This window comes from Vigna unguiculata, chromosome 9 (assembly GCF_037176805.1).
Source record: "Vigna unguiculata cultivar grain cowpea cultivar isolate G323 ecotype 2 chromosome 9, ASM3717680v1, whole genome shotgun sequence".
Lineage (NCBI taxonomy): Eukaryota > Viridiplantae > Streptophyta > Magnoliopsida > Fabales > Fabaceae > Vigna > Vigna unguiculata.
The window spans coordinates 16,425,152-16,447,817 of record NC_140800.1 but is presented as its reverse complement, the minus strand read 5'-3'; the positions used below and the strand labels follow the sequence as shown (position 1 = coordinate 16,447,817).

Genomic DNA, 22,666 nt, shown 5'->3' with positions numbered 1-22,666 from the left:
TGAACGTTATGGAGTTGGTCATCCAAGTCTTGGAACCTTGTTGTGCAATATGCATGATGTGCATTTTGAGCCATGTTGAGGTTTTGAAGCTGGTTGAGAACCATTCTCTCAAATTGGGAGTATGCAGGTCTAGTATTCTCAAGAGGGTTGTACAACTCAATTGCCATTGGCTGAGGTTCATCTTCCTCTTGGTTTCCTCCACTAGTTCTCGCTTCATGATCATTTGCTCCAACTTCAATATTTGCACCTTGATCTCCTTCAACTAGCCAAGTGTTGCCTACCTTGGTGAATCCCATCTTGTGCATATTCAGTGTTGAAACATGATTGAGAAGGCCAATAGACTCCTCAAGCTCTCCTTCCACATCCACACCAAAATGCTCAATGAACTTGGAGATGAGCACCACATATGGAAGCTTGAAATATGTGAGCCTCTTTGCTTTTATCATATGGTCACGGATTGTGTATGTCCAGTCCACCATCACCCTATTTTGAATGCAGTACATCACTAAATCACCTTCATTCAAGGTAGCATGGTTGCTCCCCCTATGCATGATGATTTTGGTCACCACCATGGCTAGCAACCTTTCCTCCATACCAAGCCTTCCCACATGGAAATTTCTAGCTTGCTCACCTTGGTTTCTTACACATTGATTGAAGTATTACACCTTGTTGAACTCATTCATTGCACTAGTTTCACCTTTGTGGACTTGCACACCTCTTTGCCTTAGGCCAACCACATCCTTCCATGTTTGCCTAGTGATTTCCATCTCCACACCTTTGACACTTGATTTGAGAACACCATTGATGAACTTGAGGTTGGCATAGAACACCTTCACCAAATCCGGATACACCTTACCCAAAAGCTCAAGGAAAGTCTTCAATTTTTGAGCTTTGAGATGTTGCTCAAGGTTGCCAAAGTTTTCTGCCCTTAGCCATGACATACGAATCACCTTAGGAAGAATGATTTGCTTCCTATTGATCTCAATCAAGAAGGTTTGAATTCTGTCCTCATGACCTTCAAACCATATCTCAAGTCTTCCTTGATTCATAGCATTTGGAGAAGATGGAGTAGGTGGAGTGGAGCTTTCATCATCTAAGGGGGCATCTCGTGATCTTCTAGGCATGGTGAAAAGTAGGTTTGGCTCTTACTAGTAAATGAGAATGCCAATGCAAGTATTTCTAGAATCAGCAGGTTGATTTTCAAAATCAGTCAATTAAATCGTGCAGATTTTCTGGTTTCAATGCAGTACAGGAAATCACAGGCATGGTGAAAAGTAGGTTTGGCTTACTAGTAAATGAGAATGCCAATGCAAGTATTTATAGAATCAGCAGATTGATTTTCAAAATCAGTCAATTAAATCGTGCAGATTTTCTGGTTTCAATCCAGTACAGGAAATCACAACAATTAAATGTGAGGGGAATCTGAATCAGAGATGTAGTGACGTGTTTCCCATGCTTTTTATGAACAATCCACTCACAAACAGTTCACATCTAATGCATGTACATTAGAAATCATGTAATTAAAGCACTTTATGTTCAATGCAATATGAAAAGTTGATTTTAGCTGATGTAATAGCTGTTACAACTGCTGCTACAGTCCAAAAACAGTCATGTGATGCATACTTTGACTGGGTCAATCAATTAAAATCAATTCAATCAATTCCACATCAACATAAGTGATTTTAACACAAAAAAATACAGAGTTAGTCGACTAAAACTGTACCAATAAACTGATTTTTGGTGTTGTGGTAGTTTTAAGTGAAATCTGTGTTAAATTTGTAGTTTTAGCTGACTAAAAATTTCAGATTTCACGAAATTCACAATAAACCAATTTGAATCAAATATATGTGCTATTTTGTGAGATTTAACATATTGAAACAGTTTCAGAACACAAATTATGCAGATTTTGACATTTTAAATGAAATCTATGTGTTGAAATTGCAAATTTAGCTGACTGAAATTCTGGCAGTTTTCAAATTATGCAGATTTTTGTCATTTTAAATGTAGTACACACATGATCTAATAAGATTAACAAGCCAAATAGATATCAACATACATTCTTCATGTCAAGAATACCTAATTCAGTTCTAAGCTTATTAAATCTATCACGTGCAAGTGGTTTAGTGAATAAATTCGCCAATTGATTTTTAGTTTTCACAAACATGATTTCAATATCACCTTTTTGAATATGATCTCTTATGAAATGATGCCTGATTTCAATGTGTTTAGTTTTAGAATGTTGAATTGGATTCTTAGTTAGATTGATTGCACTTGTATTATCACAATAAAGAGGTACCTTCTCTAGCTTTACACCATAATCCATAAGTTTATACTTTAACCATATGCTTTGAGCACATGCATGTCCAGCTGCTATGTACTCAGCCTCAGCTGTAAAGAGTGCTACACAAGCTTGCTTCTTGTTATTCCATGAGATTAGGCTTGATCCAAGTAGATGGCATGTACCACTTGTGCTTTTCCTATCCGATTTGCACCCTGCATAGTTAGAATCTGAAAAACCACTAAGAACAATGCTAGATTCATTAAGATACCATAATCCAACATTAGTTGTCCCTTTCATATACTTGAGAATCCGTTTTGCAGCTTTGAAGTGCGATTCCTTTGGATTGGATTGAAACCTAGCGCACAAGCAAACACCAAACTGTATATCCAGTCTACTAGCAGTTAGATATAGCAAGGAACCAATTAACCCTCTATATTTGGTTGAATCAACTTGGTTTCCAGCTTCATCAGCATCCATAAGGCAGTTTGTAGCAATTGGAGTGGCAACCTCTTTGCAATCCTCCATTTTGAACTTTTTTAGTAGGTCAAAACAGTATTTTGACTGGCTTAAAAATGTTCCATGCTTGAGTTGCTTCACTTACATTCCTAGGAAGTAGGTTAGCTCACCCATCATAGACATCTCAAATTCTCCCTGCATAGCTGCAACAAACTCTTCACACATGGAGTTATTATTTGATCCAAAGATTATATCATCTACATATACTTGAACAAGTATTACATCACTTGCATGCTTTCTAATGAAAATTATTTTATCAACAACACCTCTAGCATATCCTTTAGATGAAAGAAAATTGCTTAACCTCTCATACCACTGACGTGGTGCTTGTTTCAAACCATATAAAGCCTTTTTCAATTTGAAAACATGATTAGGATAGAGGTGATCTTCAAAGCCAGGTGGTTGTGATACATACACTTCTTCATTCAAGAATGCACTTTTCACATCCATTTGAGAAAGTTTGAAATTACACATGCATGCATATGTTAACAATAGCCTCAAAGCTTCTAGCCTAGCCACAGGTGCATATGTTTCATCAAAATCAATGCCTTCCTCTTGATTATAACCTTTAGCAACTAGCCTAGCCTTATTCCTAACTATATACCATTTTCATCCATTTTATTTCTAAACACCCATTTTGTACCAATCGCATTCATTGCATCAGTTTTAGGAACAAGAGACCACACATCATTCCTAGTGAATTGATTAAGTTCATCTTGCATAACAACAACCCAATTACTATCAAACAATGCATCATTCACATTCTTAGGTTCAATTTGAGAAACAAATGCAACATGTTGAAAGAATGCAAGCTTGTGTCTAGTGGATACTCCATGTTCTATGTCACCAATTATGTTGTCCTTTGATAATCCTTTGGGTTCAATCCACTCCTTGGGTAAATTGTTCTCTGCAGCTTTTTCAGTCGACTGAATTTCCTTTTCAGCTAACTGATTTCCTGCAGCAGATTTCTTTTCCAGTGCTGTTTCTTCTTTATCTACAATCTTAGGTACATGATCTTGCAATTTTAGGTTAGTTTCATCAAATACAACATGCGTAGATTCTTCCACAGTCATCAATCTCTTATTATAGACTCTATATGCATGACTTTGTGTAGCATAGCCTAGAAAAACACCTTCATCCGCTTTTGCATCAAACTTGCCAAGAGTTTCTTTGCCATTGTTTAAAATGAAACACTTACATCCAAATACTTTTAGGTGACTTAAAACAGGCCTCCTCCCTTTGAAAAGTTCATAGGGTGTTTTCTTCAAAATTGGCCTAATCAATACTCTATTTAAAACATAGCAAGCAATATTGACTGCATCAGCCCAAAAGTACTTAGGTAGTGAATTCTCATTTAACATAGTTCTAGCTAGTTCCTCAAGTGACCTATTTTTCCTTTCAACAACACCATTTTGTTGTGGGGTTCTTGGTGCAGAAAAATTATGTTTAATGCCATGCTTTTCACAAAAGTGTTCAAACCTTTCATTTTGAAATTCTCCACCATGGTCACTTCGAATAAACACTATCTTGGAACTCTTTTCATTTTCTAGCACCTTGGCAAGTCTTTTAAAAGCATGAAAAGTGTCATTTTTGGTAGCTAAGAACAAAGTCCATGTGTACCTAGAGAAGTCATCAACTATGACTAATGCATAAAGATTGCCACCAAGGCTCATGGTTCGAGATGGACCAAATAGATCCATGTGAAGCATTTCTAAAGGTCTTTCAGTTGAAGCAAAATTTTTGGATTTGAAAGAGACCTTGGTCTGTTTTCCTTTTTGACATGCTTCACACACTCTATCCTTCTTAATCTTTAGTTTTGGTAGTCCTTCAACCAACTGTTTTCTGTTTAGCTGATTAAAATGCTGCATGTGTATGTGACAAAGTCTCCTATGCCATAACCAAGTGTCATCCTCTTTTGTAAGCAAACAATGGATGCTAAATGATTCATGATGCAGATTAAGTAGATATATATTGTTCACTCTTTTTCCTATCAAAACAATTATACCATATGCATTATATATCAAGCAATTATTTGGTTCAAACATCACTTTAAAGCCTTTGTCACATAATTGACTTATACTTATCAAATTATGTTTGAGCCCTTCTACCAACAACACATTCTTGATGTTGAAAGAGGATCCATTGCCTATGACTCCATTTCCAAGGATTCTTCCTTTGTTGTTGTCTCCACAGGTTACAAATCCTTCTTCTTTCAATTCCAACTTTGCAAATTTGGTCTTATCTCCTGTCATATGCCTTGAGCAGCCACTATCTAGGTACCATAGATCTTTCTTTTCCTGTTTTATGACCTGCAAAACAACATAGTATTACATGGTACCCTTTGATAGTTTGGGTCTAACATGGTTATGCCTTTGTAGATCCCTTTGGGATCCATTTCATAATTCCCTTAGGTACATCATACTTTCTAACATGACAACTTTTAAGAATATGACCTTTCTTCATACAATAGTTGCAGGAAATGAATGGCATAGCATTTGGCTCACTCTTGGAAAAGAAACTAGAGAACTTCTTGGCTTTCTTTTCATGAATAGGTGTATAACCAAGTCCAGCCTTTCCAAAAACACAATTTTGAGAGCCAAGAACAACTTCCAAGTTTGCTTTTCCTCTTGTGAACTTTGCACATGTTTTCAAAAGATATTTCACTTGATTTTTCAAAGTAGTGCATTTTCACAAGGTTTTATAGCCAACTGTTTTTCAAAACAATCGACTGAATTACTGTAAATCATTTCCAAATGTTCGAAATCAGTTTTTAAGTCGACTGTTTCTGATTCTAGTTGGCTAACTCTGTTTTCTAGCCAGCTATTTAATCCTTTTAGCCAATTGTTCACGACAACAATTTTGTTTGCCTCACTATGCAACTTGATGAGTTCAAATTTTTGCCCTCATTTAATATTTAAATTTGGGAATTTAATTGAATTTTCTGTGCTTAAAGATTGATTTAATTAGGATTTGTGATTATTGGATTTATTGAGTAAGTTTGGTAAAAGTGGCGTAAAAATTGATTTTAGTTACATAAAATATTATTGGATATTCTAACGTTTGTTAATGCAGCTGGAATTTATTTTTGGTCAATTAATAGTGTGGATTTAAAATATTCAAAGTTACAAAATAAATCCAAAATCAGGAAATTCTGGAAAAGAATAAATCAGGAGCTAAATGCACCCCCAGTTTTTATTTGCACACTCCTACAAAGTGGACCACCAAAAATCCTGTTCTGCACCCCTAGTTTTCACTAAGTTGCACCCCTCCTACCATTTAAACTCCACTCAACCAGATCATGCCATGTGGCAATCCCCACCTTTTAAAATTAGCCAACCAGAACAAGACACGTGTCACAATCTTCCACTCACCAAATTAACCAATCAGATCTTGCCACGTCATCATCTCCTTCATCTCACTTATGAAACCCTAACCCTAATTTTCTCATCTCCTTCCATCACCATGGCAGCCGCCGCCGCCATCTCCTCGCCGGCCACCACCAATCTGCAGCAGCGACGGCGCCACCATCTTCCTCCATCAAGTCGCTCCATTATCACGATTCTGCAGCACCACCTGAAACGCCGGCAGCCACCACACTTCATGTGCAGAACCACCGCACCACCATCTTCAACCTTCACGCCAATCTCTCTGCAGTTCGGAGCAGCGCCGTCGCAAGCACCATCAACACCGTGACAGCACACATCTTCTTCACTCGCGCCACCACAGATCGTGCAGCTTCCATCACCACCGCAACTCCGTTCTAGCAGTTCTGCGCAGCCATCGCGCCAATGTGACGCTCCTGCAACCATCCGCGAATCCAGATTCTGCGAGCAGCGCCGCCTCCATCTTCTCCGCGCAGCCGTGAGCGAGAACGAGTCATAACAGTAGCAGAAACAACAACCATTGCGACGCAGCAGCGAACCAGTTTCGAATCCACCATTTCTGCAGCCACCGCAGCAGCACAACTCGCCGGAAATCCGACCACCATCATCGCGACGCCATCTTCTTCCATTGTCAACCATCAGCGAGGCAGCTTCATCTTCTCTGCAGTAGAACCAGATCTGCACGTTGCGTCTCCACACCACGCCGGAAACGCGTCCGCACCGTCAGAGCACCATGAACCACCGCGCCGTCAGATGCACAGCCAAGGGAGGAGGGAGGAAGGAGCAACAAACCCTAATTCTGGAGAGACAGTACACTGCCACGTGTCAGCATCTGATCGGGCAGTCAAACTGGTCAACTGGTCAACTCTGGTCAACTGGTCAAAGTCAGCAGTCAACTTTGGTCAAAACTGCAAATATGGTTAAATGAGAGGGGCAAAATTGGAAATTGGACAGGAATTAAGTTGCTAATTAATTAAATAAAAATAAAAGATTTTAGCAACTGACAGATAAAGCCCAAAGTCCAGTGGAAGCCTATATAAAGAGACTTAAGGGAGCAGAAGCGGAGGAACTTACAATTTACAACTTAGACAGCTGAAAACTCTCCGGTTTTGGCAGACATCGTCATCCATCACATCTCTCTTTTCTTTTATTTTCTTTCCTTCATCATATATTATCATGTATTCCATCAAAGCCATGGAGGGCTAAGCTTTAAGGGTTGATTCCACTGTAATTTCTTAAATGGATTCTGAGGTTAGATGAATTTATGTGTTTGTTATTTTGATTATAGTTGTGGTTTTTGTTTATCTATGTCCTTTGCTTCTTAATTGAATAGAAAATAATGATTTTAAATCTACATGCATGCTAATCATATGAGTGAGTTAAAAGGTTTTTAAATTAAATTGAGACTTTACTTTGATTTTGTTTAGAAACTTTCATTTGATTAAATAAGTTTTTGCCAATAATTGAGACTTTAATTTGATTAGAGGTAATTACTTTAATTAAAATTAGTCAAGACTTTACTTTGATTAGTTAAGTTTTCTATTTGGTGAAGAAACAAAGGAATAGACATGATTAGGCATAGTAAAGTTAATTGAGATTGTACTTTGATTGAATTTACTATGGACAATCTAACAATTCTCACTTTTAATTGAGACTGTACTTTGATTAAAAGTGAGGATGCCAACAAATGAATTGAGTCTTTACATTGATTGATTTGTAAATCAACAACAATAATTAATTTAACAATAATCTCTAGATAACCAATGAAGAATCTTATTTAGAAAAAGCAGTGGAATTGACCTATTTACTATTACTGTGTTTACAATCTTCCGTGTCATTTTCTTTGCACATCAAAATCCTCCTATTTTTATAGTTGCTAGTTTTAATTGCATTTTTAAGAATCAAATATTTGAGATCAATTCTGTATTTGTTGTGAGACGACTCAGGGTTATCTTAACCCTAACTATTTTGTTCACTACTAACTGACAATACTGAAGTTGCTAAAGTAGTGGTAATTTGATCGCCTAACGACAGCGATATCACAACTCTTCAAAGTAATGCAACAATTGGTAATAGTCATTCTTATCTTTGGATGACAAGGAACTTACTTAGCTTGATGAGGATGATTCATATCCAGCCATGAGGCATAAGTTTGCTTCCTCACTTCCTTCTTGAGATGAAGTACTTGTTGAATCATCATTGTCCTCCCAAGCTATGTAGGCACGTCTTTCCTTGCCATGTTTTCTCCTTTTTCCTATCATCAACCTTTTCCTTCTCTTTGTTAACATTAGGACATTCAATCTTGATATGTCCTTGCTTTCCACAATTATAACATGAGAATTTAGAAGAATTACTTGAATCATTTTGTTTAGAATTGTACCTCCTTTGATTACTTTTGTTGCCTTTCCTCTTGAGATACTTTCCAAACTTCTTGACTAGTAGATTCAAGTTCTCATTGTCACTAGATTCAGCAACCTCTTCCTCGGTTTCATCACTTTTCTTAGAACTAGCCTATTTAAGGCTATGGGTTTTACCTTTTTCTCACTTGTTTCAAGCTCACTTAGCCTTTGCATTTCAATCTCATGCTCTCTAAGCTTACCAAATAGTGCAGTTGTTGTGATGATGGATAAATCCTTGGATTCAGATATGGCAGTCACCTTTGGTTGCCAATTTTTATCAAGACACTTAAGCACTTAGATGTTTAGCTCCTCTTTGTCAAATTCTTTGCCTAGACCCATGAGATGGTTGACTATGTGAGTGAACCTCTTTTGCACTTCAGCTATGGACTCTCCTTTTTGCATCTTGAAAAGCTCATACTCTTGAATCAAGGCATGCTTCCTTGCTCTATTCACTTCACTTGTTCCTTCATGTGTAACCTCTAGGACATCCCACATTTCCTTTACATTCTTACATTTGGATACCCTAAAAAATTCATCCATGCTCAAAGATGAAGTGATGATGTTTTTGGCATTGTAATCATATTGAGCTCTTCTCCTTTCTTCATCATTCCATTCACTCCAAGGCTTGTCCACATGCTTATTTTCAACAACACATTTAGGAGTATATGGTCCATTAACTATTGCATCCCAAATTCCTTTGTCCATAGATTCAATGAAAATTTTCATCCTTATTTTCCAAAACTGATAGTTTAGTCCACAAAACATAGGTGGTTTATGAATAGAGGCACCTTCAGCAAAAGGGAGTTTACTTTCAGCCATTTCAAAAAGATTTTTGATCAACTTGAATAACTTTCAAGAACCTTGCTTTAGATACCAATTGTTAGTTTTGAAATGGTGAGTTTAGCCAAGGGGGGAGGGGTTGAATTGGCTTTATAAAACTTTTTCGAAAGCTTAAAACCTTTTTCAATTGAATCTAATAGACTGGAATGTTTGAATGTAAATGTAGCAGACCAGTACACTTTTAGTCGATTAAAATATAAAACAACAGACTAAATTGTTCTTGATGCTATGACATAGTCGATTAAAAAGACAAATCAGTCGGCTAAAATACTGGAGAATTGTGCAGAATACAGAATTCTCGAATTCAACTCAAACAACAATCTTTTACATACAAGACATGTTCCAATCAGTATTTATAACAAGTACAAAGCCTCAGATTACACAAGAACGCATTGAACCACACCAAAGATCAAATTGCTTGGTTTTCTTGAGTTTTTAAAGAGTTTTAAAGAGAGGGAGATGAGGGAAAGAAGAATGCATAACTGTTTTTATACTGGTTCACTCAATCACAGAGCTACATCCAGTTTTCCAAGACAACCTAAGCCTGGTTTCCACTATATTCAAAAGTTTTACAAATTAAATACCAAGATTACACTTTTGAACACAAAGCACACAAGACTTTTGACTCACACAAAAATCTAGAACCTCAACCTACAAGAATCACACTTGCAGACTTGAAATCACATCAGACAAACCATCCAGAGGCACAAGAACATCCAAACCTGATGGTGGCTGTCCTTCACAAGTGATCTGGCACGCATGTCCTCCACAAGTCCTCAAGTGACTGGATCGTTCTCTCATATTGGTCATCGGTCTGGGGATGATAGGCTGAACTCATGGTTAGCTTACTACCCAAAGCACTCTGCAAGGCCTTCCAAAACCGGGAAGTAAATTGCGGATCTCTGTCTGATACAATGCTCGAAGGTACTCCATGCAGCCTTACAATTTCCTTAATGTACAATTGGGCCAACTTGGCCATGGACATCCTCAAGTTCATCGCCAAGAAATGAGCACTCTTGGTTAGTCGGTCCACTATAACCCAAATGGTGTCATGCCCCCTAAAAGTTCGTGGCAAATGGGTCACAAAATCCATGGAGATGATATCCTATTTCCACACTGGTATTTGCAAGGGTTGTAGAATCCCACTGGGTCTTTGATGCTCCACCTTTGCCTTCTGGCAGGTCAGATAGGCTGATAAAAACTGAGCTACATCCTTCTTCATTCCCTACCACCAGAAAGTTTCTTTGAGATCTTGATACATCTTAGTCATGTTAGGATGCAAGCTAAGACGACTCTTGTGCCCATCCTCAAGGATTAACCTTTTCACCTCATCTTCATCTGGTACACACACCCTACCCTAGAATCTTAGTATACCATCACTTCCCAAAGTGAAATCCTTAGTTTCATCTTACCCAAGCTGCTCTCTAACTCTGTTCAGACCAACATCCAATAATTGTCTTTCTCTAACTGAGTCCAAGAAGTCACTAGATATAGTCAGGGTACTACACCTAATGAACTCTTACCCTAACTCCCAGCTTCATGTCTCTAAATTTCTCTAATAGTTCCACCTCCTTGATCATGATATGTGCAATATGTATTGTCTTCCTGCTCAAAACATCTGCCACTACGTTCGCCTTCCTCGGATGGTACAAGAGTTCAAAATCATAGTCCTTCAGGAATTTCATCCACCTCTTCTGCCTCATGTTCAGCTCTTTTTGATCAAATAGATACTTAAGACTTTTGTGGTCGCTGAACACACGAAATTGGGCACCATAGATGTAGTGCCTCCAAATCTTCAAGGCAAACGCAATAACTGCCAATTTCAGGTCATGAGTGGGGTAATTTCTCTCATGCACCTTAAGCTGCCTTGAAGCATATGTGGCCGCCTTCTTCTCTTGCATCAACACACAGCCAAAAACTAGATGAGATGCATCACAGTAAACCTCAAAGGGTTTTCCCACATCAGGGATCACAAGGATTAGAGCACTTGTAAACCTTCGCTTAAGCTCTTGAAAGCTTTCCTCACATGTATCCGTCTAAGTGAAAGGTTGGTCCTTTCGGGTAAGCTATGTTAGAGGCGCCACTATCTTGGAGAATCCCTCTATGAATCTCTTGTAGTAGCCAACTAAACCCACAAAGCTCCTGATCTCTGTGTCCTACTTGGGACTCTCCCACTTAACCACTGCATCGACCTTCATTGGATCCACTGCTATCCCCTGAGTTGATATCACGTGTCCCAAAAAATGTACTTCATCCATCCAGAACTCGCACTTGGACAGTTTAGCATATAGTTGTTTCTCCCTCAGAACACCAAGCACTAACTTCAGGTGCTCAGGATGCTCCTCCTAAGCTCTGGAATACACAAGGATGTCGTCTATGAAGACTACGACGAACTTATCTAAGAACGGTCTGAAAATCCTTTTCATGTAATCCATAAACATAGCCAGAGCATTGGTCACACCAAAAGGCATAACCACATACTCGTAGTGTCCATATCGGGATCTAAAGGCAATCTTCTGTACATCGTCAGCCTTCACTAAAATCTGTTGGTATCCCGACCTCAAATCAATCTTCGAGAATACCGACGACCATGCAACTGATCCATCAAGTCGTCAATCCTCAAGAGGGGGTACTTGTTCTTGATGGTCATCTTGTGTTAACTGTCTGTAGTCCACACACAAACGTGAACTGTTAGTTTTAAAATGGTTGAAAAGCCAAGAAGGGGGGGTTGAATTGGCTAGTTAAAAATTTAGGCTATCTTTGCAAGCTAAAGACCACCCTTAATTGAATCAAATAGATCACCAAGTTAGGATGCAAAAGGTGTTGGACAGTATACTTTAAGTCGATCAAAAATAGAGTTAACAGATTGATTTTACTAAACAGATTTTGTTATGGTATAATCAATCGATTGAAACAGGAAAATAGTCGACTGAAATACTGGGAAAAATGCAGATTTGATATTTAAACCAGAAACAATGCACAAGAATGGTGAAGACAGGTTCTAAGTGTTTATACATACATGCTCAATGTTGCAAATGTCATGAAAACATGCAAGATCATGAAAAAAATGATTAAAGCACAAGTTCTTTAAACTTTAAAATGAAAATGCAAGAGAGAAAGGTTAGAGAAGAGAGGACACCACGAGATTTTTATACTGGTTCACTCAAACCTGAGCTACATCCAGTTTGTCAAGGCAACCTGGGCTTGACTTTGCACTATTTCAAAAGATTTACAAAGTATCCACCCTTACACTTCCGAAATATGCAAAAACACCACAAAAGACTCTTGAATCACACAAGAATCACACCAACACAGCAAGAACCCTCTTACAGACCTGGAAAACCACTAGGCACACACACAAAGCTTGAGAAAGATCAAACCTCAGTGGTAGCACAGCCCATCCTACCACAAACCACTTTCTCCAAGCTTCAAACCAAGCCAAAAGCTCCAAGAATTGATCCAAGATCAATCTTCAACAGCTGCAACACGTATGATCACGAAGGAGAGAGTTTCCACAAGTTTCCAAAACAAATTCGTGCGCTAAAATGATCAACAAACCTTTCTTTCGAAAATCACAGCTTTTATAGTCAAAATGTTACTAAATCAACTGATTGAATTTGTTGCAGTTTAAGACTACTGCAGCCAACCTTTTAACCTGTTGAAAAACCATTCAACAGACAAAAAGAGACATTTTAACCTGTTGAAAAACCATTCAATAGATTAAAAGACACACCTAAGACCAAAAACATCTAATTAATGTTATAAGGTCTACAACATGAATTACAAACTTAAAATACACTTTCTAAATGATGTAACTACATGGAGAGCACACGTTCCAGCCTTGATCAACATGAGTATCATCAAATCTCCTTTCTTTCATCAATGTAGGCTTCATTCCAATGATATTAGCTTCAAGATAGTTCAAAAGAGCTTCATTCAATCTTCATCAAATCTTCAAGAAGCAAACCACCTTGGCTTCTCATGTCAACATGAACTTCCATCATTCTTCTTCACCAACAGCACTGGTGCTCCCCAAGGCGAAATGTTGGGTCGTATGAACTGTTTTCCTAATAACTCCTTTATCTGCTTCTTGAGTTCCACCAACTCCGTCGAAGCCATACGATATGGGGCCATGGACACTGGACCGGTTCCCGGTACCAAGTCAATAGAGAACTCCACCTCTCTATTGGGATGTAGCCCTGATACTTCTTCCAGAAACACATCTTCAAACTCGTGCACCACCGGTATAACTGATGTCCCCTCTTCTTTCTCTACCTCGAGATACGTGAAGATTATGTAGCATTGTGCGCCATCTTGCAACTCCTTCATAATCCCTTGGGATGATAACAACTCAGGCTCCTCTGAGTCGGGAAACAACAACATTTTCTCTCGACAATCTATAAGAATGTGATTAGCGAGAGCTAATCCATCCCTAAGATTACCTCCAACTCTTGTAGAGGCAGGCATATCACATTCACCTTAAATTTGTGCCCTTCCACCTCCACCGAACACCTAGCACACAAGGACAACGTCCTGACCAAACCCGACGTCAGAGTATATACCACAAGCTCACACTATAGCTCACACACCAGCAGACCCAAACGTTTCGCACAAGCATCTAACACAAAGAAGTGTGTCGCTCTAGAATCATACAATACACAACAATCCTTTCTAGCTATCACATAGTGACCCATGATAAGATTACCTAAGCCTGCAACCTTTGCTCCTGACATAGCATAGACTCTGCTCATCGCCTGAGGCCTGTTGTTGCGTAGGAGTCTGGACTGGAGGTCGTGCCACTACCCTAGTAAGGGTGGGGTAGTCCTTGCCAAAGTGGCCTTCCTCTTCATAGTTGTTACATTTGCGGTAACCCTCCATATATGGACAGACACTTCTCATATGAAGGCCTCCAACACTAAAGTACTAGACCCTGCCTTACTGCGAAGGGAAGTGCTTAGACCCCTAGGACTGATGGTGGGGTCTATCATACGGTTTCCTCCGCTCCTCATGCCCCGATTTGGACCTAGATGGTCCACCAATCCTCTGATGTTGTTGTGGGCGCTGAGTCTCTACCTCATTCTTCATCTTCTCCATTACTCTGGCCTTCTCCACCAAAGCTGCAAAGTCCTTGATGGACAGAGGGGCAATCATCAGATGAATGTCTCCACGGAGACCATTCTCAAACTTCCTGCATCGCCACTCCTGATCAAGCGACATGGTGTAGAAACGACTAAGGTGCTTGAATTTCTCAGCGTACCCTGTCATTGACTTTCCTCCCTGAGTCAACTGGAAGAACTCTACTTCCTTGGCGTACCTCACGCTATCAGGGAAGTACTAGGAGAGGAATTTCCCCCTGAAGGCTTCCCAAGTAACGGGTTCCTCCCTTTCCTCCATGATTGATTTCATGTTGATCCACTAATGCTCCGCCTCTCCCGTAGGCATATGCACTGCGAAAGCCAATCTGTTATCTGTCGGACATATCTTCGCGTTGAAGATTCTCTCCATGTCCTTTAGCTATTGATCTACGACATTAGGACTGGTCTTGCCATTGAACTTCACAAGATGGTGTTTCAGAAAGTCTTCCAAGCTCCATTCCTTGTCTACAAGTCGTGGCTCAGGACCAAAGACAGGTGTAGCTTTCCTGTTTTCCCCCAACTGGCGGAGGGCTTCCATATGCTGCCTGTCAACGCCCTAAACAACCACCCTAGCAGCCTCCATCTGCTGCATCACCAACTACTGCAGTTCAAGCGACGCTGCTTGTCGCTGCATTGATGCTTCGTACTGTTGCATCATGGCTGTACTCTGTTAGGTCACAGCAGCCACCATCGCTACGAGGAGGGGCCACAGTTTAATGACACACAGGAAAACCATTCGTCAGATTGATAAGATAGGAAAATGAGTTAAAGACACTAGAAAGACACCACGAAAGCTAAGTGAATACCCAAGTCCACAAACCTAAGGAATGACCGCTTTGATACCATAAATGTACGTCCCATTTAAATATTAAACTTAAATAAATGCAACGTCACACAAAATAATACAAGAAGCAAGTCCTGGAGTAAAGCCGCTACTCCTTACAGTTATCCAACGAAAACATAAATGAACTAGGGCACACCACGATGCCAACAAACAAGTAAAGGAAAGGGTCAACAATAATTCAAAATAAAACCTAGGGACAAGACACTACATGGGCCTTAGCCCTAGAGATATACCCAAATAAACGGAAATCCAGTCCAAGTAGACTATGCAGCGGAACCTCCATCACCCTGATGGCCACGAGGAGTCCTCGCATGTACTCACATAAAAAAATTGATGATCATCGCAAAAAAGAGAAAACCACACACAAGAACACAAACAAACAGAAAGGTAAGTTAGAGCAGAAAATGATTTATCATACACTCACATACAAACTTAAAACTCAAGATGCATAAGCCAATCAAACATGTTATGACTCGCAAACAATACACTAAGACTCTTTATGTGAGGCTAACTGACTCTTTAAAGTGTCAAGATGCAACCTTACCTTGAATCCTTACTAAATTATATAGATGGGGCACCACCATGAACTCCCACTAACAAGGGTCATGGAATTACGTCCCGACCAACTGAGGCACCTGCATGAGACCTCACCTAGAGAGGTTCATGGAATTACCCCTTAACCCAATGAGGCACCACCACGAAACCATCATGGAATTACGTCCTAACCATAACCACAACTTGTTCAGACAATCCATATAACAAAATCATCCATACCAATTCCATGCCACTCTTATAACCAACCATTTCATACTCATTACATGCCAAGATCATGCCCAATTCATTACTCAAGTCCATACAATTATAGATTTCATGCATAACCATATGTTCCATACTTTGAATGGAACTAGTCAAGTAAATCATGTAATCAACAATTGTAACAATAAAAATATACCATCCTCCAAACTCACTACTGTTAATCTTGCTCAGGCCAGCAAATCTCGCTCAGGCGAGAGGGATCCCTCGCTCAAGCTAAAAGCTCTCGCTTGGACGAGTTCTTGAGCGGTGGGCACCTCGAGTTCTTGCTCAAGCTAGCCCATCTCGCTCAGGCAACAACTCGAAACAGAGGAAAGGGCGAGCCACTATTAACCTCGCTTAGGCGAGATGCTCCTCGCTTAGGCAAGAGCTCCTCGTTTGGGCGAAAGACGTACTTGCCTAGGTGAGTTTAACAGGTCTCTCCTATTTGTCACGCGAGCACCATTCCAAAAAAATAGTAAATACATACCCAACACAGATTTCATGCATACACGACATCAATCAGGCATTTAAAACATGATTCACCAATAAAATCAACCATATGCTACAAAACTCAAGGAACCCTAGCTTCCCTTATCTGGAAAGAGCTAGCAAACTGCTTCGACCCTAAGCCCACAAACGCAGCAGCTCCAAGAGCAGATTTGAGAGGTGGAGAAGAAACGAGGTTGAGCTAGCTTGAAGTGAAATAAGAGGGCCTTACATATATATATATATATATATATATATATATATATATATATATATATATATATATATATATATATATATATATATATATATATATATATATAAAATAAATTTTTAAGTTAAAACTATATATCATTTCGATTTGGAGAAAAAAAATTCAAACAAATTAGATATTTCCTTTAAAAGTTCTAATCTAGATTCGAGAATATTATCATTAGAAATTGTAATAACACAATTTTATCAGAAGTTACATCTTTTTGAGTTCTCTAGAATTTCTAAAATTGTTTTTCGCTCAACGGAGAACTGACTCATCCAACAACTAACTCACCTAGTGATCATCTATTGGAGCACAAATCTCATTTTTTTTCAACAACCCTAACCAGTCTAAGCTTTCTCCATTTCTCAAAATATTTTTTGTCCACTAACAATAGTGCTCACCCAACGACCAAGACCTTAGCAACCCATTTTGCTCGTCCAACTCACTTTAGTTGTTTAACGAGTGGAATGTTTAGAGCTCATTGGATTTCTAATTTTTCATTTTCCTGTAGTGATGATTTGGCTCACCTAACGAGTTTGTATAAAACCCAAAATATGACAAATACATTGGCTAAATTAATTGGCTCTAACTAGTTTTTTCTTATCTATTTTTCAACCCACTCTGCGTATATACCAAGTCAAAATAGTTCACCAGGAGCCAATTGATCCCACCACAATATTTGTTCTCCAATTATTTCTCAATCACACATGTTCATTCAACTCACACCATCAATCAACTTTTAACGAAACAAACAACAATACTACACATGATAATTCATCACAAATATACAATCATCATTAATTCAGTCAAATCACAATAAACAAATCAATCAATTTAAATATTTAGCCTCCTTTACTTAGGTTGTTAGTTAATAACAAACAACTTTATTGTCTCTAAAGACATCAACTCACACAAGATTCAATATCAGCATATAGAAAATTTAGAGTAATGATCTTAATTAACAATCCTTCCTAATCTAACATAGATTCATCTTGAGTCCTTATGTGATACATGCAAAACCTGGACACCTCACATGCAAATAGATACACAAAAAAGACTAAACCAATGGTAAAATATTAGTTTACTATGTTTAAGATTATGATCGGGTAGGATTGTAGCACTCTTTGCGAGGACTCATATAACACACTCTTATCTTTAAACAAATAGGTAAATGTCAAAATCTTATATAAAGTATAGAGAGGGAAAAAAACTTTTAGAGACTCAATTAACTAATTTTTATTTATAATCCGGACTTTTTAATCTTAAAATAATCAAGTGTCTTATATAAAAAAATATTCATACTCAAATAATTTCAAGATCCGTATAGAAATTCAATGAACGACATTTAATTTAGACTAAAATTGTCTAATTTAGTGTTTCCCCCTTAAGTATATAATACTTTTGATAGAGGGGGAATTCAATATTTTTCCATTATCTTTGACTATGAAAATGTAATATATATATATATATATATATATATATATATATAAAAGAATGTTGAAATGGTGCAGATATAGATCAACTACATGTTTGACATGAATTACACATTATTCGGGTTCATAATTATGATGTGAGATTTAGTTTTTTTGGTTATGGTCATCCTATCTATCACATACATTACTCTAAGTCATTTTGAGATTATTATTTTTCCTTTAGACCTTTAATTCATATATTAAGAAATGGATTTTAAGCCTAATTCAACAAAAAAAAAAAACAACTTGTAGAACAAGGTTTGCATCCACTTATATATTGTGAATTGACCTTATTTCTAGTTGATGTGAGATTTCTAACATCCCCTCGCACCAAGGCATATACATCTTGATTGTGGGATTAGACAATGGGTGCTCTGATAGTAGGTGAAATAATTGACCCAACAAACAACAAATTTCACTAGGATAAGCTCTAACTTATGGCTCTGATACCATGTTAAGAAGTGGATTTTTAAGCTTAACTCAAACCCATAAAATCAGCTTGTAGGGTGTTCAACAGGCTAAATAGCTTGTGCATATAGATATGTGATCAACATATCAAATCGGATGAAACAATAATCAATTAGTTGATTTCACTAACTTAAGTGAAATCAATCAATTGATAGTTACTTTTAATTGGTTTAATATGTCAGTTAGCATAATTTATATTATCTCTCTTTATCTTAGAAATGAGTGACTTTTGAAACACTGGGAAAAATACTTTGAAAATTCATTAATCACTTTCTCTTAGAGATTGTTCCTATAGAGAACAAATAAGATGAGTTAGGCACAAGTGTCACCTAACCATGTAGTCCGCTATCTCTTCATTTGGCCTCTCCCCGGTTGATACATGTCAGCTTGAACCCAGGAGGGGTTACCTGCAGAAGAGTCTCCGAAGCTCAAGTAAGTCAAAGCTCTCAGAGAGTCAAATCAGTGATTAATGAATGCGTACCTTTAATTTCATGGGGTCCATGCGTATTTATAGAGTATTAATGATGTTCGTTTACCTAATGGGATGGGCCTTGGTTTGGGCCCTAGCCTGGGTTATGAATGGGACTGGGCCCTAACCCAGGCCCCTCAAGGTCTATCGAACGCGGGGACCTCCATCTTACTAAGTCTTCGAGGGCGGTCTGATCCGTTTATTTCTTGGCTTACCAGATGTCGTCCTTGGCCGTGTACTATCCGTGTTGGCCATTTTGTTGTTATTTTAACCTTTATTCATTTAAATTCGAGACCATGGCGGCCCAGGTCGTGTACTTGGGTTGTCTTTGGCATGCTCGTGAGGTTTATCATTTCTATGGTTGTCGACTAGATCCGATATGAGTTAGATTTACTCGGCCTAGGCTGAATATTTGGCTGCCTTGATGTATTTCTTATTTATTTGATTGAGCTCAGTTGGGTGTGGTACACCAGTCCCCCAGCCTTGTCCGATGGGAGTTGTCGGTCAAGGGTGATATGTGTGGGTTGTGTTGGTATGCTAGCGGAACCGGCTAGGTGTGGTACACCAGTCCCCCAGCCTTTAAGTGTGGCAAATAGTGTTAAGGCTAAAAAGTGGTAACCGTCAGAAGGTAGGTGAAGGGGTGTCAGGGGTCCAATCAAGAAGTTTTGGCACCGTCATTTTTCCAAAGTCGTATCTTTCACAATGATGGTGTCGATTGGTCTGGGGTTTTATTTTGGCGGGAAGAGTTTTCGTCGTTTGGGATCCTGGACTATAAATATAGGTTTGAAAACGGGTGAGGAGTTACTTGTTTCATTTGCGAGAGTTTTGAATTCAGAGATCTTGTGCGCGTCATACTGTCCGACTAGTTCCCAATTTCAACCGACATCTTCTCGTAAAAACGAAACTAGGTATGTCTAATAGTGGTAGCGTGTCTACGTCTAGTAGTAGTGAAAGTACCGAGTCGGATAGAAGTAAGGATAGGCAACTTGGCGGAGAGGGTACGAGTTCTGGAGTTGTTACGAGCGGGATGCCAATGGAGGTTGTGAGGGAGGTTCGAGAGGATCCCCCCGAAGAGTTGGAGGAGAGCAACTGGTCGGCGAAAGGCGACTATGGGTGGGCTGCTGCTGACGTTCGTGACCAATCATCTTTGTTCAGGTGGTTCCGTCTGCTGAACTCTTGGTTAAACTGCACACCTGTCATCTTCAAGGGTGTCAGTGGGGACATTGTTTCGCTAGAGAGGGTGAGTGCTATCGACTGGGTATGCCATGGGCAGGAGGGGGCTACTGAGAAGTTTTTCTACATGTATATGTGCCACTTTTCTCAGCTTCATGTGCGATTGCCTTTAGACGATTTTACCATGGGCGTATTGCGGGCGTTGAATGTGGCACCTACACAGCTACATCCGAATAGTTGGGCCTACTTGCAGGCTTTCCGCATTCTGTGCCAGTCCTTATACTTGGAGCCCACTCCTTATGCTTTCTTGTATTTTTACTACACCAGACCTCGGCGGCCGGCTACTTGGCTATCTTTGATTAGTCGCCCTAGCATCAGCAGACTGGATGCTTTCTCCCAGTCTTTCAAGCATTTCAAGGATGGGTACTTCAAGGTCGTCGTTAAAGAAGGAGGAAAAGCTTATTTTTTGAACGCAGACGGAAGTGCCAAGTTCCCTTTTAGTTGGACGAACAATCCTTCTCGGTATAAGGACATGGGGATGGATGAATTGTCGGCTGGTGATAAGGAGGTTGTGGAAACCTTGTTGAAGTTTGTTGATAAGTTGCCCACTAAGGGCCTAGTTAGAGTTTATAATTCGGTGCACCCGATAATAGATATCGAAGGTATCTATTTATTACTTAAGTTGTGTTAATAATACTAAGTTGTTTTGATCCGAGTGGTGATGTATCATTGTAGGGCATATGGCGCAGTCTGGAAAGAAGAATTTGGCGCTTTTTCAAACGTTGAGGAAGGAAATGGCCGCTAAGGCCAAGGTGGCTGGGAAGACTAATGTTCCCAACTTACAAGAATCTGTGGTGGAGGTGCACGTGCACGGCGGGACGAAAAGGAAGGCTGAGCTTCCACCTCGACCCGAGAAGGGAAAAGATGTGAAGAAGGTAAGGGCGGCCCTGCTTGGAACGGGGTCGGCTAGCGGGGTGGGGTCGGCTAATGGGGAGAAGGGGCCGGAAGCTGGGTTGATCGAGCTGCCGGAGATATCCGTGAGGAAAGATATTTCGATTACCCTCCCAGATACCATCGTAAATTCTATTGACAACATGGATGCGGAGCACATTGTGAGAACAATGGTTGAATTTGGGAGCAAGGCTTTAGTTTTGAGCTGACATGTGGGGTCGCTTTATAGGAGGGAAGTGAAGGAGGGTGACCGGAAAAAGGTGGAGGAGTTGCAGGGGAAGGTGGATAAGTTGGAGGAGGAAAAGGCTGCATTGGAGAAGGCAAAGGAAAGTTGGGAAGCAGAGAGGAAAAGGTTGGCGACATGGAGGGTTCGTTGCTTGGACTTTGAGGAAAAGTTGAATAAACGTATAGGGGAACTGGAAGAGGACTACGATGATTTGAAGGACAAGTATGATGGAGCTGTTGGTGAGCTTGATGATCTGAAGAACATCATCATACAGGAGCACATAAATGGTTTTGAGAAAGGATTGCGGCAGGCGGCTTTTTTCCATCAGGATGTGGACGTAACAGATTCGAGATTTGATGTGAATAAAGATGTTATTGACAGGAAGTTGGTCCAGGAGGATGATGACAGTGGGAATGAGGAGGCGCAAGAGAAGGTGGCAGAGGAGGAGAAGAAGGCGGGTGATGCCGAGGATGCACCTGTCCCCACAGACTAGGATTTCTGTCTTAATTGATTCGAGAATTTTATACGAGCCTGTCTGTAATATTTGGTACATTTAGCTACATTGGTTCATTGCACTTATGTTTAAATGCGATTAAGATTCTGCATGTTATTATGTATGTTGTGTTTTTTTTATATGTGGTGTATGCGTGTCTCAATAAGTCATAAGTTAAGGGTGTTCGACCCAGGCCGCTTACTTGGGGTAAGGGTGGGGAACTTTAAACGAATCACGCATAAGATAAGGGTGTTCGACCCAGGCCGCTTACTTGGGGTAAGGGTGAGGAACTTAAACGAATCGTGCATAAGATAAGGGTGTTCGACCCAGGCCGCTTACTTGGGGTAAGGGTGGGGAACTTAAACGAATCGCGCATAAGATAAGGGTGTTCGACCCAGGCCGCTTACTTGGGGTAAGGGTGGGAAACTTAAACGAATCGCGCATAAGATAAGGGTGTTCGACCCAGGCCGCTTACTTGG

General features: G+C 39.6%; 1 protein-coding gene across 1 annotated transcript; it reads right to left on the bottom strand.

Annotated features, from left to right (window-relative positions):
- Nucleotides 1-13,403: 13,403 nt before the first annotated feature.
- Nucleotides 13,404-13,886, bottom strand: LOC146883622 (uncharacterized). The gene has a single exon (XM_085666656.1). It carries the CDS (start codon nt 13,884-13,886, stop codon nt 13,404-13,406), a length of 483 nt encoding a protein of 160 aa, XP_085522782.1.
- Between the last annotated feature and the right edge of the window lie 8,780 nt (nt 13,887-22,666).

Bases quoted from the DNA above. Each gene is read 5' to 3' on its own strand.
- LOC146883622 (XM_085666656.1), bottom strand. From the start codon at position 13,886: ATGCCTGCCTCTACAAGAGTTGGAGGTAATCTTAGGGATGGATTAGCT.